Below are 16,069 nucleotides of genomic sequence, written 5' to 3'. Positions count from 1 at the left end.
ACTGTGGGTGAGATTCTGAGGCTCTGGGGAGATTCATTTGTGACCTCCTGTGCATGGCAGGGGACAGCTCGGCCGACACCTTGCCATCCCACTAATGAGGCACGACGGCGCACTCTGCTCAGTCTGGCCACCTCCGTTTCACTCACTGGCTCTTGTCTGCGAGAGGTAGCAGAAGAGAGCTGGTTAAAACGGGGGGAGGGAGCCGGCTCTGCAGGCAGGTGAGCGGCTGCTACATCGTGAGAGCCAGTCTCCAACCCCTCCTCGTCCAACGGTCAAAACCCAGGCTGTCTGGCTGTTGGTGAGGGGGGGGGGGGGGATGCGGCCACTGCCATTGGCTGTTGGCTCCAGCAACCCCCCAGCACCCACTCCGATTGGCCCGGTCCTGTCCTTCAGACACCAGTCTGCTTAGTGATTAGGGGAGCCCTCTCCGCCCCATTGCCTCTCCCCCCCGTGCAGTTGGCTCCCCCGTCGCCTATGGGAATGTGGGAAATGTGGCGAGAGACGGATAAACGGCGCTGTCGGCAGCAGCGACGCCCGCATCGTAGAGATAAGCTCAGCAGCCAATGTGGAGTGAGTCATGCAGAGGATTAGGGTGAGGTAATGCTCGAGCCAGGGGGTGATGTCATCAGCGGCCCTAGCCACTCCTCCCTCCTTTGTGCTGTGCATGAATGCCTGCAGAACAAGAGAAGAGAGTCTCAGCAACAGATCTTGCGACCATCACCAGGGCACACCACAGCTTGCGGCTGCAGGCTTTGCCTTGTCGCTTTGCCTGTGAAGGTGTTATCCCCACGACAGCACATTATCCCCCAAGCCAGTTGTGTTGGTTACACACGATTGGTTGCATTTAATTGTGTGGCGGTGGAGCTGCTGATCTGTGTCCACTGCAGTGGGCAAAACGAGTGGACATGAAGGATGAGTTTGAAGCAGCAGTCAAACCTATTCATTTCCACTGCAGTATCTCAGAAACACGCTCTTTGTTCTCTTTCCCAGGGTTAGCAAGCACACATGCTACACAAGGGAGAGCAGGCAGTTTTGTTTTCCTTTTTGCTTTCCAGTAACTCCTTGAAGAGTGCATATATTAACTTCTGGCCAATCAGAAGAAACTGACCACAATTACTCCAGTGTTATGTCTTGCTATAAACTAAATGAGGCATGAATAGGGAAGTCTAGCAAAGCGCAGCAATCTAAATTTCATTAAATAAACACGTTTTCCCTGTTCTTTAAATTTCACTCTCATTCAGAGAACAGGGAAGCTGTCCACTGTCCAGGTACATTAATGTGCTGTACCCAGGAGGCAGTTGGAATCGGCCAGTATCATTTTCCTGTTGTTTAGAGTGGCCCATTACCACGGCACCCTCTTCTGTATCCCCCCTCACCCCCAGGCATTGCGGCTGATGTTAGCAGCTGGGGGTAATGTTTTTTGACAGGGGCACTGGAGCAAGGTCATTTGAGTGCTCGAAAGCAGAGCAGAGGAGGGGAGTCTCCAAAGCCCCCCTGCCCCCCCTGAGCAGGGATGCAGTGAGGGGGCCCAGACCTATTTCAGTGCCATAGGAATGAAGGCAGTACAAAGGTTCTAGGATGCTTTTGGGATGCAGCTCTGTGAGTGAGAGCTTTACTGTATTAATCTGTGGGTGACACTGTCAGTGTGCTGTTCTGTGAGTGAGTGCATCTGTATCAATCTGTGAGTAAACACGTCAGTGTGCTGGTGTGTAATGTTAGCCTGATGGACAGGGTAAGTGCTGTGGGCTCTTCTCCAACATGGATATTGTGAGTGTGCATGCTTTAGCTGGCAGAAAAGCCAGCAACCTGCGTGGAATAACATTCCCTCCATACCAAGCATACCGCAGAGTGTAATGATCACTTCCACTAATGCCATCACTACCCCAGTCTCCCACCCCCCAGAGCCCTGCTGACCCCTGTGCTTCTCTCTGGATTCACTCCCAGCTGGAGGACAGTGTTGCCACCGAGCCGCTGATCATTTACCTTCCCTGTGATTTTCCTCTGCTCCGCACTCTGTGCTTACATTACAGGTTTCCTCACACACCTAGCAGGGCCTCCCCTTTGTGATGAAGCATTTGCGTTGGCCATGAGGCACTCAGTGGAGAAACTGACAGTGACATGAGGCCCAGCTGTGCTCCCCCTGGGGCAGGTAGTCAATCAGATGTGTATAACCTGCCAGGTAAGGTTTGCTGGGCTCAGGTGCGGGTGCACGCTGTGATCTCTTTTTTTTCTGACTGAATCAGTGAGGCGTGTGAGCAGTGAGCTGCAGATGACCTCAGACCCGTGCCGTGGTAATTGATGATAGAGGGTTGAGCCTCTGTTTAATAAAGAGCTGTAATCAGAGACCCCACAGCCCCCGGGCACCGAAAATCACAGTGCTGAGGATCGACCTGCCCTGTCGCTTCCCAAATTAGAACGAGGGCCAAAGAGAGCAACAATGAGTCATCCACTTTGGCAAATTCCCCCATAAACCTCTTACCACCTAACGTGCCACGGTCCCTTCCTGTCCCAATGTGAACAGATGACATCACCCCCCTGTCTGCTGCTGTGAAAATCACCCCATCTGAGTATCTCCTCCAGTCAAAGAGCTTTGCTAATTCTCATTGGTTCATATATGTCCGTCAAGGTCAGACCGAGAGTGTCTGCGGCCCAGCTGACAATTCAAACAGGAGCGATGGTTTTGATCTGGCTCCTCCTGCATGGAAAGCAGCCCAGGTTCCGGGGGGACAGTAAACAGCACTCACTTAAGACAGATTTGAGTGGATCAAACTCAATTAGTCATGCAGCAGAGGTGTTAAACAGATAGATGTACATAGATGTTTGCGTGAGGTTTTCTTTTCTGTCTCATTTTTGTCTCATTTGGCATTTAGAATGCAGGTTTTTAATTTTTATTTGTGTTTTCAAAGAATAGTAAACTTTGTGTGTGCTTCAGACTCATACTGGCTATTCACATACAATGAAGAGTTTTTTTAATTTTTTTTGCCTGACCCTGAGAAACCTCAGATGTAACAATTTTATAATAATTGTGTCCTTCCAGAGTGGAAGGTGATCTGATGTGACCAGACAATCCCTTCTTTGTATGAATTAGTTTTTTGATTTATGTAACTTCTGATTCCAAAATGAAATGAGGTCGCAGAGAGACAGATGGTGTCTGCTGGACTCAGAAAACAAACAATCGCTTTTTAAACTCTATTCATGAGACCTTTGAACAGGCCAGCTGAAGTATGGACCTGCCGTTGGAGGCACACAGGAAATATGCTTTCACCTGCTGACAGCCTAGCAGGACAGCACTGCTGTGTTTTAATCCCTGAGCTCACTGCGTGAGGCTTTGCCAGGTCACTCTGAGGGTCACCATGAGAATCCAGCACCTTACTTTGCTTGTCTTGAAAGATTGGCAGTTTCTGGCTATGATGCACTGCCTAGCATTTACTGTACAGGAATTTAATACTGAAGTCACGTGGGAAGTGACTAATTCAAAAAGTCCAGGAGTTGGACATACATTACTGTTGTTGTCATTCAGCAGACGCTCTTATCCAGAGAAACTTACATAGGTCGCTGTTTTTATCCATGTATCCAGCTGGATATTTATTGAGGCAATTGTGGGATAAGTACCTTGCCTAAGGGTACAACAGCAGTGTCCCCTTGTAATCAAACCAGCAACCTTGAAACGCAGCTATGCCGCCCCACATACTGTGGGTTAAGGTGTTTTATTACTCCATTCAGCATGGTGTATAATTTAATATTTAATGCTTGCACTGGTTTTTAAGGTTTAGGTATTCAGGTAGGTACATAATGATGTACTAATTGATTTATACATTACATGTTGCTATGCTTTGAGTTGAATGCCTCATTTGAATGCTGCCAATTAACATTTGAGAGACCTGTATGATTCGCTCAAGAAGTTGTAGGATGATGTCACTCACCTCTGCCCCGCCCTTCTGCAGGTGTTTGGGAATAAAATGATCATCCCGTCGCTGGATGGGGCGCTGTTCCAATGGGACAGGGACCGGGAGAGCATGGAGGCTGTGCCCTTCAGCGTTGAGTCACTGCTGGACTCCTCCTACCGCATCAGGGAGGACACGGTGCTGGTGGGAGGCAAGTCCCTCACCACCTACGGCCTGGGGGCCTACAGTGGCAAGGTGGGTGTGGGTGTAAGGTATAAGGCTCTGCCTGATGGAGATGTCCCTCAGGCGGAGGTGGGTGTAATATATAAGGTTCTGCCTGGGAGTAATGGTGTCTCTCTCTCCAGCTGCGCTACATCTGCTCTGCGGTTGGCTGCAGCCGCTGGGAGGAGGAGGAGCCAGAGCCTGAGGATGTGCTTTTACTGCAGAGGACCCAGAAGACTGTGCGCGCTGTGCGGCCTCGCAGTGGCAGTGAGACGTGAGTCCCCCACCACCATTCTGGCCTCTCACATCTTTCCCACACCACCCTCCTGCCTCTCTCACCATGCCCTCACATCACCACGCCCTCACAAACCACACCCTCATGCCCTCACACCTCACACCTAGAGCAGACTGCTTGCTGGGAGCTGCAGCCTGGGCCGCCTCGTTCTGAGAACCTGTTTCCTCCCGCAGGTGGAACTTCAGCGTGGGCCACTTCGAGCTGAAGTTCGTGCCAGAGTCACAGCCGGGGATGAACTTCCTGGAGGCGGAGCTGGCGAGCGGGGAGGCGTGGCGCGAGGCGCGGAGGGACAGCCGGCGCGTGATCCGTGAGGAGGAGGAGCCACGTGCTGAGACACGCGACCTGGTCATCAAGGTGTCCGTCCCCGACTGGAAAGTCATGGCTTTCAGCAACAAGCCAGGGGGGCAGCTGGTATGGGAGCATCAGGTGAGACACGCCTGTGCACCACGTCCACACACCACGGCCTTGTCCACCTCGGGGGTCTGGGGACCAGACTGTCCAACTGTCTTTAAATCAGCATTCCTTTCAATTCATTTCAATTCAAACAAACTTTATTGGCATTACCACACCGATATATAATTGCCAGTGCAATTTCACATAAATAAGTGAGCAAATCAACAATTAACTGAAAAATGTGCACGCATTCACACGTACATACATACAGAAATGTACATACATATATTTACATTTATACAGTAACTGGGCTGATGTTTCCTGCCTATTTTCATGATATCAGCTCAGATGTTGACAGGGTCAGCAGGGTAAAGCCTGCCTCATGTGTCTGCATTATAGCCTGCTCATAAGATCGATCCCCAGTACAGAGCTGTGGAACGTCAGGCGCAGAGTAATGGTGTAACCGGGTCTCTCCCCCCCCCCCCCCTCCCCCCCCCACTCAGTTCTGCACCCCCATAGCCTCAGCCTGGCTGGTGCAGGGTGGGAAGGTGACGCCCATCAGCCTGTTCGACGACACGCCTTACACAACCCGGGCAGCCGACTCGGCTGAGGAGGAGGAGGAGATCGTGGAGGCCGCACGGGGCGCCACAGAGTCCAGCGTGTACCTCGGTAAAAAGCAGTGCTGCGCCATACTGTGCCGATTGGACTGCTGCTAGCTATCCTTCTTTTCTCCTCTCATAAGTCCAGGACATGTCTGCAGCTCAGAGGGAAATAAATGGCTCTCGAGGTTTGATTTTGCCCTCTTTTAATGCTGTATTTCAACAGCTCCAACTATTTCAGCTATGTTTGTATCAGTTTATTGTATCAGTTTTGTGAGATGAGTAGGACCTCGAGTCATTCTATTAAAAGGCCCTGCAGTGCTTTGGCTATGCCTGTGGGACTGGAAGTTTGGATGTCTTTTAATTTCTCTTATGCTCTGCTGCTGCTTTGCTCATAAGGAGATAATTGTGTTGTTTGGTGTAGTGTAAAGTAGAGCAGTGTGTGTTGTGTGGGGTTGTCATGCTGTGTGTTCTCCCTGGCAAGTGCATATTTGTCACTTGGTGCCAATCTTTCAAATTCCAGTTGGTTTTATTGGAAAACAGGGTGTTGTATTGCCAAAGCACTTGAATTAAAAAATAACAAAGAATAATCAAAACACACTCTGCCTTCCTCTTTCTCCCTGTCTTCTCTTCTTCTCTCTCTCTCTTCCTCCCCTTTCTCTCTCTTTCCCCCTCCCTCTCTCTGTCCCCCCTGTCTCTCTCTCCCCCTTGTCTGTCTGTCTGTCTGTCTGTCTCTCTCTCTCTCTCCTCCCCCCAGGTATGTTTCGGGGCCAGCTATACCTGCAGTCTTCTGTGCGGATCTCAGAAAAGTTCCCGACTAAGCCCAAAGCCCTGGACAGCCGCGGGTCAGAGAGCAGCATCATCTCCCTGCCCACTGTCAAGTGGAAGCCGCTTATCCGTAAGTCCAACACTCCACTGATCTCAGGTCAGCTGTCAGTGAACACCCCCCCCCCCTCCCCCTGCTCCAACATGTCACTTCTAGGGAAAGGACTAATCTCTAAACAGGGAGAAAATATGTAACACGACCTGCTGGAGTGCTTTGTAAGGATGCAAGTGTGTTTAAGGCCAGCGTGTAGTAGAGATGTGTGTTTCTCAGTGTCTCCTGGGTCTCACTCTGTCCCTGTCTTGGTCACACAGACTCCCCCTCCCGCACGCCAGTCCTTGTTGGCTCTGAGGAGTTCGACAAGTGTCTGAACAATGACAAGTTCTCCCATGAGGAGTATAGCAACGGGGCCCTGTCTGTGCTGCAGTACCCCTATGGTAGGAGCTGAGCATTGTCTACACACACAGTCATTACATTACAGCCATCAGACACACACAGTCATTACATTACAGCCATCAGCCACACACAGCCACCATGCACTCCAGTGCGTATAATAGCCATCAGCCACACACAGTCATTATATCACAGCCATCAACCACACACACACTCATTAGATTAGTCATCAACCACACACTTGTGTGTGTGTATGTTTCTGAGAGTGCGCAGCTGTAGCTGAGCCGTGACGCCCCCCTGCCTCTCCCCTCTCTCTGCAGATAACGGCTACTACTTCCCCTACAGCAAGCGGTACCGGGGGCGGCGAGAGTCTGCAGTCAGCCTGCAGCGGGGGGAGGGGGCTGGGGAGCTGCGCAGGAAGGACCCTGTGCTGCTGCTGCCCTGGTGGAAGGAGATCCTGGGCACCATCGTCTTCTGCATCGCCGCCACCACCTACATTGTGCGCAAGTTCTTCCACCCACCTGCTGCGCATGTCCGAGTGAGTGCTCAAACCCCCCATCCTATCAGAGTGCAGTCAGAACGCTGGCCAGGATAGGCCAGCAGTAGCGTCATTTTTGCCTTTTATAGCATGGCCGAATTCTTATGGTTAGGCTGGCGGTTTTGTGGAGTTCTGATGGTTCGTTCATGGAAATGAAGCTACTTTTCCCATTGTGCTCCAGCTCAGCCTGTTCACCCTGGGTCTCTTTCTCTCACACTCTGCCTCCCTCTGTCTCATATACTTTCTTCTCTCCCTCTCCCCCTTTCTCCCTGTCTTCTTCTCTTCCTCCTTCCCTCCCTCGTTCTCTCCTTCTGTCTGATGGCTCTGGTATATACAGGCACCTTCTCCTTCTGTCTGTATTAGAGGTCAAAAGGGAAATTGGAGGTTGCACTTACTTTTGAATTCAGGGCTTGCTTCTCAGATTAATGGAGGGTATCAGGATGGTGCTCCAAACACCCAGGTTAGGCACCAAGCTGTGATCGTCTGGGAGAGGAGAGAGAACCTGGCTTGGACACAGCCAGCAGATGAATCTCAGAGCAGACAGTTGGAACATTTCTTTCCTGAGAAAGAAGTCAAGCTGTTGGCTGAGAGAGACAGAGAGAGTGAGGTAGCACTGGAAGAATGCTCTCTTCAATTGCCCCTCTCAGTGCTCGGCTCACTGGCATGCGTGCCGTCTGCCTCCCCAACAGCCATCCCCAGCCAGCCTCACCTGGACTCACACCCACCCTGCCTCTGTTTCCACAGCAGCGCAAGGAGTCCGAGACGCAATGCCAGACAGACGGCAAGTTGGAGCTGGCGGCAGAAGACCCAAAGGAAGTGGTTGTCACGGAGACCCAGCGCAGCGACTACGTGTCCAGGTAACACGGCCATTCTGATTGTGAACAAAAAATGTCCTTCCGCACTCGTTGTGTACCTTTATTTTACTAGGAATGATCCAATTTAGATTTAAAACTGTTAGAAGAGTTAGAACGGAGACAGATTTAATAGTGGACAGTGTGCCGGACTTTGAGGGAGGGGCAGTCCTCCTGGACTCCACTCCTCACAGCTGGGCCCTGGGAATCCTGGGACTGTAGAAAATCTCACCTCTGGTTGGTGCAGCACAGAGAGGAAACCTGAGAGCAGCCCCTCCCCTCCTTTTGGCATTCTGGCATTCTGGCACACCCCCCCTACCTTGCTGAGTGCTGGTATCTGTGGGGTGAGGGGGGGTGGTGGAAGGTCTCCCTTAAGTACATTCTCTTGTACAGTTGTCTGGGAAATGCCCCGTCTGTGGCCAAATGCCTGACACCTCTCATGTGAGTGGTCTGTGGGAAGTGCATGTGCAGTTAGGGGATTGTGGGTCTCCAGCTGTATGCAAATAAGAACATGGCTGTTTACAGAGCCACTGGACTGGGCATTGCTGGGAGGTGTCTGTGTCTGTGTGTGCCTGTGTGTCTGTGTGTGTCTGAGGGTCTGTGTGAGTCTGTATGTGTATGTAGTGTGTGTGTGTGTGTGTGTGTGTGTGTGTGTGTGTGTGTGTGTGTGTGTGTGTGTGTGTGTGTGTGCGCGCGCGCGGGCGTGCGTGCATGTACACATATATGTGTGTATAGCATGTGGGTTTCCTGACCCAGGCTGTGTGCCTGCTCATATCCCTCAGGTACCTGACAGACTTTGAACCTGTACAGTGCTTGGGCCGCGGTGGTTTTGGTGTGGTGTTCGAGGCACGTAACAAGGTGGATGACTGCAACTATGCCATCAAGAGGATCCGGCTACCCAACAGGTACCCAGCTCAGGCCCGCCACAGGACAGGGTGCAGAGAGGGTCCCGCTGATTTCCTGTTTCCTAATGAATCCAACATCCCAAAAAAGAGCACACATTACAATTGTTAATGGGCATGGGCAGACTGCAGCAGGTAATGTCAAATGATTGAGCAGCAAAAAAGAGCAGTTGTCCTGGTAAACATCACCCTATAGCTTGCTAAACTGACGTGAGTATTATGAATACTGCACTCCAGCCTGGCTTTCCATTTGCTACCATCCAGTGGCGGATGAGTGTAACGTAAAAACATTGCAGTTCTAGAGGCTGATAGTTAAGAGCATGATGACCCTTGAATAGCTGGTTTACCGGCTGCTCTGGCAGCTCCTCAGACCAGTGTGTTAGCCATTCACGTGTGTGTTTGTGTGTGTGTGTGTGTGTCTATCTGTGTGTCTGTGTCTGTGTGTTTGTGCATGCGTGTCGCGGCTGCAGGGAGCTGGCTAGAGAGAAGGTGATGAGGGAGGTGAAGGCCCTGGCAAAGCTGGAGCACCCTGGCATCATCCGCTACTTCAACGCCTGGCAGGAGAGCCCGCCCGAGGGCTGGCAGGAGGAGATGGACCAGCGCTGGCTCAAGGATGCCAGGTACACTGAGTAGCACACCTATAGCACTGCAACGTCACCGTGTTTCAGTGTACGTAGTAACATGATTAAAGATGAAGTCTAAGGACTGAAGGCTAAGCATTCGCACAGTGCTGGAGAACAACCATTTGCTTTGTCTTTCATTTTTGGTGTAGCCCTGAAAGCGCAGCTCAAAATCTACATCTTTACTGTGCAGAGTTCAGTGCTCTGTAGCCTATAGTGCAGGACATGCTGTTCCGCTGTAAGGGGGGATATTCACAGGGACAGTCTCTGTCTCCCCACTTTCAGCACCACAGACTGGCCGCTCAGTTCCCCTGACCACATGGAGGCACTGTCCGTCAAGGTGCCAGTCTCCAAAGCCATGTCCCCAGGCTTCTCACCCACTCTGGGGGCAGCAGGGGAAGCCACGGACAGCACGACTGCAGGACGGCCGTCCTTCAGCCCCCTGCTGTCCTCCTCTGAGCCCTCGGCCCCCTGGGACAAGGAGTGCGGCGCTGCCTCCGGAGGGCCCCCGCTGGGCCAGACAGCTTTATGTCGGAACGGGACAGCCAGGCCGAGTTGGAGGCCTCTGACTCACCCCATTCTTTCGAGTTGTACCCGGCCCGTGGCCCCCTGGCGACCTGTACCTCGTCCTCCTTCGACATTGTGTTCGAGGACTCAGGCTGCGATGATGCCTCTGAGCCAGGTGAGGCAGGGGGCTCAGGCACGCCCACGGAGAGGCCTGACTCCGCCTCCCACCCCACCCATGAGCCCGGCCTGTCTTCCTCCCCACCTCGCCCCACCTCCCTCAGGTTGGCCCCTGGCCCTGACCCGGCGGCCCCACCTATCCCAAGGCCCCGCCCACTAGCCTCCCCCAAGGTGTACCTATACATCCAGATGCAGTTGTGCAGAAAGGAGAACCTGAAGGACTGGATGGCTCAGCGCTGCCTCCCCGAACAGAGGGAGCATGGGGAGTGCCTGGCCATCTTCCTGCAGATCGCTGAGGCTGTCGACTTCCTGCACAGCAAGGGCCTCATGCACCGTGACCTGAAGGTGAGCAGAAACCCCACTACAGAGCTTTTCAGCTTTTTTGTGCTATTGGCGAGACACATATTGCTATAATGGACTACATTTCCCATCAGATATTGCTATAATGGACTACATTTCCCATCAGATATTGCTATAATGGACTTACATTTCTCATCTGTATATTTTTTTGTCATCAGTATTCTTCAAATACTAAAAGTGGAATGCACACTAATAGTTTAAGGAGTTAAAAATGATTGTTTAGACAGACTATGTGGGCCTCATGGCAGATGTTCGCTTCAGCAGATGTGATGTAGGTGGGTCTGAACATTGTGGTGCTGCGCCCTCCCCTCTTGACCTCTGTGCCCCCCACCCCCCCCCCCCCCCAGCCGTCGAACATCTTCTTTACACTGGATGACGTGGTGAAGGTGGGGGACTTCGGGCTGGTGACGGCCATGGACCAGGAGGAGGATGAGGACGAGGCCAGTGCTCTGACGCCCATGCCCGCCTACGCCCCTCATACAGGCCAGGTGGGCACCAAGCTCTACATGAGCCCTGAACAGGTGAGCCCGTTCCCCTTGTCTTCCCCCCAGCTGCTTTTCAGTCTTGGAGCGTGACGTTACGCTACAGTGAAAGTGCACGGATTGGTCTTTAAAGGCCTGAATTGCCATCTGCTCAGCTGGACGTGAAGGGGGAAAATGACAGGCTGCTTTCTCTGGGCTCAAACCCCTCTCTTCCCCCTGGCTCATAGCTGTCTGGGAACTCCTACTCGCACAAGGTGGACATCTACTCGCTGGGCCTGATCCTCTTTGAGCTGCTGTGCCCCTTCCGAACACAGATGGAGAGAGTGCGGGTAAGTGCTGTGAATTCTGACCTTTAACCTTTACCTGCCCACATGCCTATCAGTGCAGGCCACTGATGATAACCTTCAAAACAAGGGCAGCAGTGTAGCATAGTGGCACGGAACAGGGCTTATCACCTATCACTTATCACAGGTTGCTGGCTCGATTTCCACCAGGGCACTGCTGTTGTAACCCTGGGTAAGATACATAACCCAGAATTGCCTTAGTAAATGCACAGCTGGATCAGCGGATAACGTGTAAATAATGTAACCTATGTAAGTTGCTCTGGATAAGAGCTGTCTTGTCTGCTAAATGACAATAATGTAGTGACTGGAAATGCACTCCTCTGTGCGATAGCTGCTTGTGTGTCGGGGTGTGTCAGGTGTGATAGTGTGCATTTTGCTCCCACAGACCTTGACAGAGGTGCGAAGTCTGCAGTTTCCTCCGGTTTTTGCCCAGAACAACATACAGGAAGTAAGTCACAGAGCTCTACTGCCCTCTACTGGCAGAACAGGAACATAATACTGCTGCCACCTGGAGTTGGTAGTTAAGGTGCATAGTCATTGAACAAAACTGGCATCCAGCCATGAAAAAAACCAACGCTCTGTAACTGTCACTTTATCTAGCTCAGGGGGTTTGCTGTGTTGTGTAATGTAGTGAGTGCTGCAAAAAAAATTCCCTCACTGTCCACCTCATCTAATGTGTCATCTGAACTCTCTCTGTCTCTCCCTCCCTCTGCCACTCTGCCGATCTCTTCCTCTCCCTCCTTCCCTTCCTCTCTCTCCCCCTCTCCCTTTCTCTAGTTGATGATGGTGCGCAGTATGCTGTCTCGCAGTCCAAGTGAGCGTCCAGAGGCGGCAGAGATCACAGAGACAGCTCTCTTCCAGGAGCTGGAGGTGCCATGCAGGCTGGCCGTGAGGCAGCGTTCCCGCACCTACAGCTCTTCCTCTGCGGGACGGCCCACCCGCCAGACCAGCTCCTGAGGGCTCTGCCCCCACCGCTTCATCACCAGCGACCGCTTTTGACCCCACCCCCAAATACTGCCGGCCAGTCCCACAGCGGCCTCCATGACCCCACCCTCAAATACTGCCAGCCAATCTCACAACCATCCTTACAGCCCTACTCCCAAATATTGCTGGTCAATCCTACTGCAACCTCCCTGATTCCACCCTCAAATAATGCCAGCCAGTCCTGCCTCCAAATACTGCCAGCTGATCACCCAGTTATCCAGCCATTCCCATGACCCCACCTTCTAGACATTGCTGGCCAATCATTCATCTGTTCCGATGATCCCCACCCCCTAGACACGGTTGGCAAGCTGATCCCACATACTATAACCCTGCCCCTGTCTGGAGACTTGCAGTGAACCTTGGGGAGGAGCTTTCTTATGCATTATGGACAGGCTTTTAGCCCTCCTCCACCCACATCCTAGCTCCTCCCACACTCAGCCAGACCCAATCACTATGTCCCCCAAGTGGCCATGTAACTGTTGCCACCTGCTAGCAGACCAAGATCTATTCCACCCTCCACCCCCTGTCAGTGTTAGCTCATTAACGTTGTGATGTCACACCTGGCCTTCGAAAGAGAAGAGTCCGCCCTGGCCCCCAGAGGGGTGAGAACCGGCCTGAAACGTAGGGAGACCAAAAATCAGAGCCATCCAGAGAGAGACTGAGGGAGAGGCACTGCACGCACAGCCCATGTCCAACCTGCCTTGCATCGCAGACACCCTTTTCTGCCGCTCTAGTGACAAACTTGCTTTTTCTGCATGTCTTTAGGGGGAGGGGCAAAAGCACGACTCATGCCAGCTGACTTTGGGATCGTTTTTTTATATGGCTTTGTTATGCTTGTGGGTTCTTTCTACTTACCCATTCATTTCTTCCTCCCTGATCGTGTAAATAGCTTAAAGACTGGTTACCTTTTTGTATCCTAAATCGAAGGGCAAGCTTTATCAATCGTGTATATAGCATTTCATCTCCTGATCTGATACCACAGAGGTGCTGTTGATGGTATCATGGTTTGCGTTAATACGGGGCATTTCGTGGATAACCATAGTGTTATCTCTGTGATGGTGCAATGTTTCTGAAACTAAGGGAAGCTTGGCTGCATGGATTTCTGTCTAGGGGTTGAAAAATGAAAAAAAGCAATGCTACAGGCAGTGTACAAAGTTAAGTGTGCTCTACCTTAAAGCAGGCTTGGGTGATCTCCGTGTTTGAAAGCGCTTCGTGCTTTTTTTTACGCTAACAAGGGAATATACAGTAGCTAAATATTTTGTAGCAAAAAAACACTGATCAAATTATGTAGTGGTTATATTTTTGGGGTCTATGTTCATTTGACAGCATGTCTGTGAGGGTCCTTTCCTTGAAGAAGTGTCCAAATGTAAATGAAATATGACTCTCTGAAAGCGGGTGAGACACAGCCGAATCGAATTTACCAAGCGTACTCCAAACCAAAAAAAGAGCTTTCTCCATTTTCACTTCTTGCCATTAGGTGTGAGTAAGTTTTCGTATGGATTTTTAGAGCGTTTCATAGCAGAGGTCTGTGTGTGTGAGCGAGCTGGGACTCCCAGGTTCTCCAAGACCTTGGACATGAGGCCGAACCCCCGTTCCCTGCCTTTGATGAACCCAAATGCTGGCCTCCACCCCTGATGATCCATTCTGCCTGTGCTCTGGAAGCGGCTGCAGGTGCCCGTTTGTGTAACGTTCAGATTCTGTGATGGAATGGGGTCTATTTGGGCCAGGACTGTGGCCTGCCAATCACATCTGAGGCTGGACAGGTGACTCAGGGACCCCCTGGGGTTTACATGCAACACAAGGAAATGAACCAATAAATGCTCACGTTGATGTTCTTATTCTAAGCAGAAATGCAGGGACAAGAGAGAGAGCAGGTCCTGGCAGATTATTGCTAACATACAGATCTCCCAAATTCATGGGATGCACAACGTCTCCCTCCCTTCCCAGAAGAGGAGTGAAAGCAGGAGGGAGGGGGAGGAAGCACGCCTGACTTCCGAGGCTAATTTTTGGAGTCCTCTCCACTGTGGACCACACAGGCGGCGTGCATTCCTCTGCCATGTTGAGTTGGATGTGTGATACAGTTTGCATGTGGTCTGGGTTGTTGTGAAGGTGATACATTATCTGAAGGGGTTTTCAAAACAAAGAAGATGTCTATCCATCCGGGGAGCCAGGAAGCTGGTGCAATACAGGGGAAGGGAGTTTTATGATAGCCGTTACTTCACATAAGCCCACTAGAAAGGTGAATCAAGAGGACCCTGATTCTGACCAGTCTCTGATAAACAAGCCTTTCATTTCAAATCAAAGGGGCTTTTTATTGAGTTAATTTTGGTTGCTGCAGCCTCGCTAAAGCCATTTTGGACCTTTCTGTTAGAGTTCTGATACTCCCACTTCTGTATGACACAATAAACTTACTGAAAATGGATTTCATGTAGTTTACTTATAAAGAAAAAAAAAGTTTTCTGGTTTTCTTCATTGGTTTTATTGTTCATGCTCCACTTTGCTCCTTTGGCAGTCTTGGGTAACGCTCTGCATCACAAATCCGTCCCTCCCTGTAATCAAGTTTGTGTCTATAAGCACAATCCTGCTGCATCTCTCTTGCAATGTAAATATGTTTATTTGTTTTTAATTTATGTTTATTGGAGAAATCAATCCATTTGGGTTGGTGGTATATATGAATGCACTTCATGCAATAATTGCCGAGTGCATTGAAATATTGTGACTTCTTACAAGTCTAAAATTTAATAAAATGTTCTATGACATTTGTACGATTTTTTTGTCTCTGTTCTTTTCTTTCATTTGGATGTTTATGCACCACTTGTATGTATGTAGGGACAGCAGTGTGGCTTAATGGTACAACATTGTTTATCCAGTTACTGCAAGATAGAAGTCTGTTCCCACCTTTGCCATAACATCTAATGTCATAATTGTTATATTATTCACTTAACACTTCCTGTATTGATTCCTGTTGAATTCCTGTAGAATTTTGTCATGGGGCCTGACCTCAAACAATTCAGCCAGAACGGACTAGCAAAGGTATTGACATTAAAGTGGGCAACAGTACTGAAATGAATTATGAATTGAAATAAGTTCCTGGAAGATATGGAAATATTCCCTGGAATGGAGACAGCCTCTTCCAATCATTATGTTCAGTGACTCTTTAGTCCTAGAAATGGCTTTTGTGCAGGTCATTGCAAACAGTAGAATAATGCTTGGACAGAGAGGATATTCTATTATATTATATATATTCTTGAAAGCTTCTTCAAGACCGTACCCTGACAGACATGGATCATCCTGGGAGGTTAGACTGCCAGACGGTCATTTACCTTCTTGTATTTTAGGACAAGACTGCAGGAAATTCAGAAGCCAAAAGTCACATTTCAGTACTTATTTACTACACAGGAGCAATGTAGCACTGTTCTCTTTGCAAAATGAATGTAATGTAGATGCTCTTATCCAGAGCAATGTCCATTCAAGTTAAATGAGCAACAGTGTCAGATCAGGCTAACAACACGCCTAGACTAGTGAGTGTGAGAACAAAACTGTGAAGTCGAGTACATACACTACATGCACTTCCATGTATCACATATATTGTCTATCTTTGAGACACACAGAACCAAAACATAATGGGAAACCTCAGGGCATATTTTAAAAAGAATGTTATTCCATGGAGACTGTTTCGTACTAAAAAGACCAAG

At 50.3% G+C, this 16,069-nt stretch overlaps 1 protein-coding gene across 1 annotated transcript in view; it reads left to right on the top strand.

Annotated features, from left to right (window-relative positions):
- eif2ak3 (eukaryotic translation initiation factor 2-alpha kinase 3) overlaps positions 1-14,955 on the top strand; it is a 43,030-nt gene extending 28,075 nt beyond the window's left edge. The window contains 16 exon segments of the mRNA XM_036516905.1: positions 3,945-4,139; positions 4,250-4,380; positions 4,575-4,827; positions 5,298-5,463; positions 6,151-6,291; positions 6,531-6,653; positions 6,930-7,147; positions 7,892-8,004; positions 8,781-8,903; positions 9,371-9,520; positions 9,806-10,035; positions 10,038-10,549; positions 10,912-11,085; positions 11,274-11,375; positions 11,776-11,838; positions 12,168-14,955. Of these exon segments, the coding sequence (XP_036372798.1) occupies positions 3,945-4,139; positions 4,250-4,380; positions 4,575-4,827; positions 5,298-5,463; positions 6,151-6,291; positions 6,531-6,653; positions 6,930-7,147; positions 7,892-8,004; positions 8,781-8,903; positions 9,371-9,520; positions 9,806-10,035; positions 10,038-10,549; positions 10,912-11,085; positions 11,274-11,375; positions 11,776-11,838; positions 12,168-12,347 (2,874 nt within the window). The 3' untranslated portion in view covers positions 12,348-14,955.
- Positions 14,956-16,069: the final 1,114 nt, after the last annotated feature.

This window comes from Megalops cyprinoides, chromosome 22 (assembly GCF_013368585.1).
Source record: "Megalops cyprinoides isolate fMegCyp1 chromosome 22, fMegCyp1.pri, whole genome shotgun sequence".
In the NCBI taxonomy this organism is placed as follows: Eukaryota; Metazoa; Chordata; class Actinopteri; order Elopiformes; family Megalopidae; genus Megalops; species Megalops cyprinoides.
This window is presented reverse-complemented; position numbering and strand designations above follow the sequence as displayed.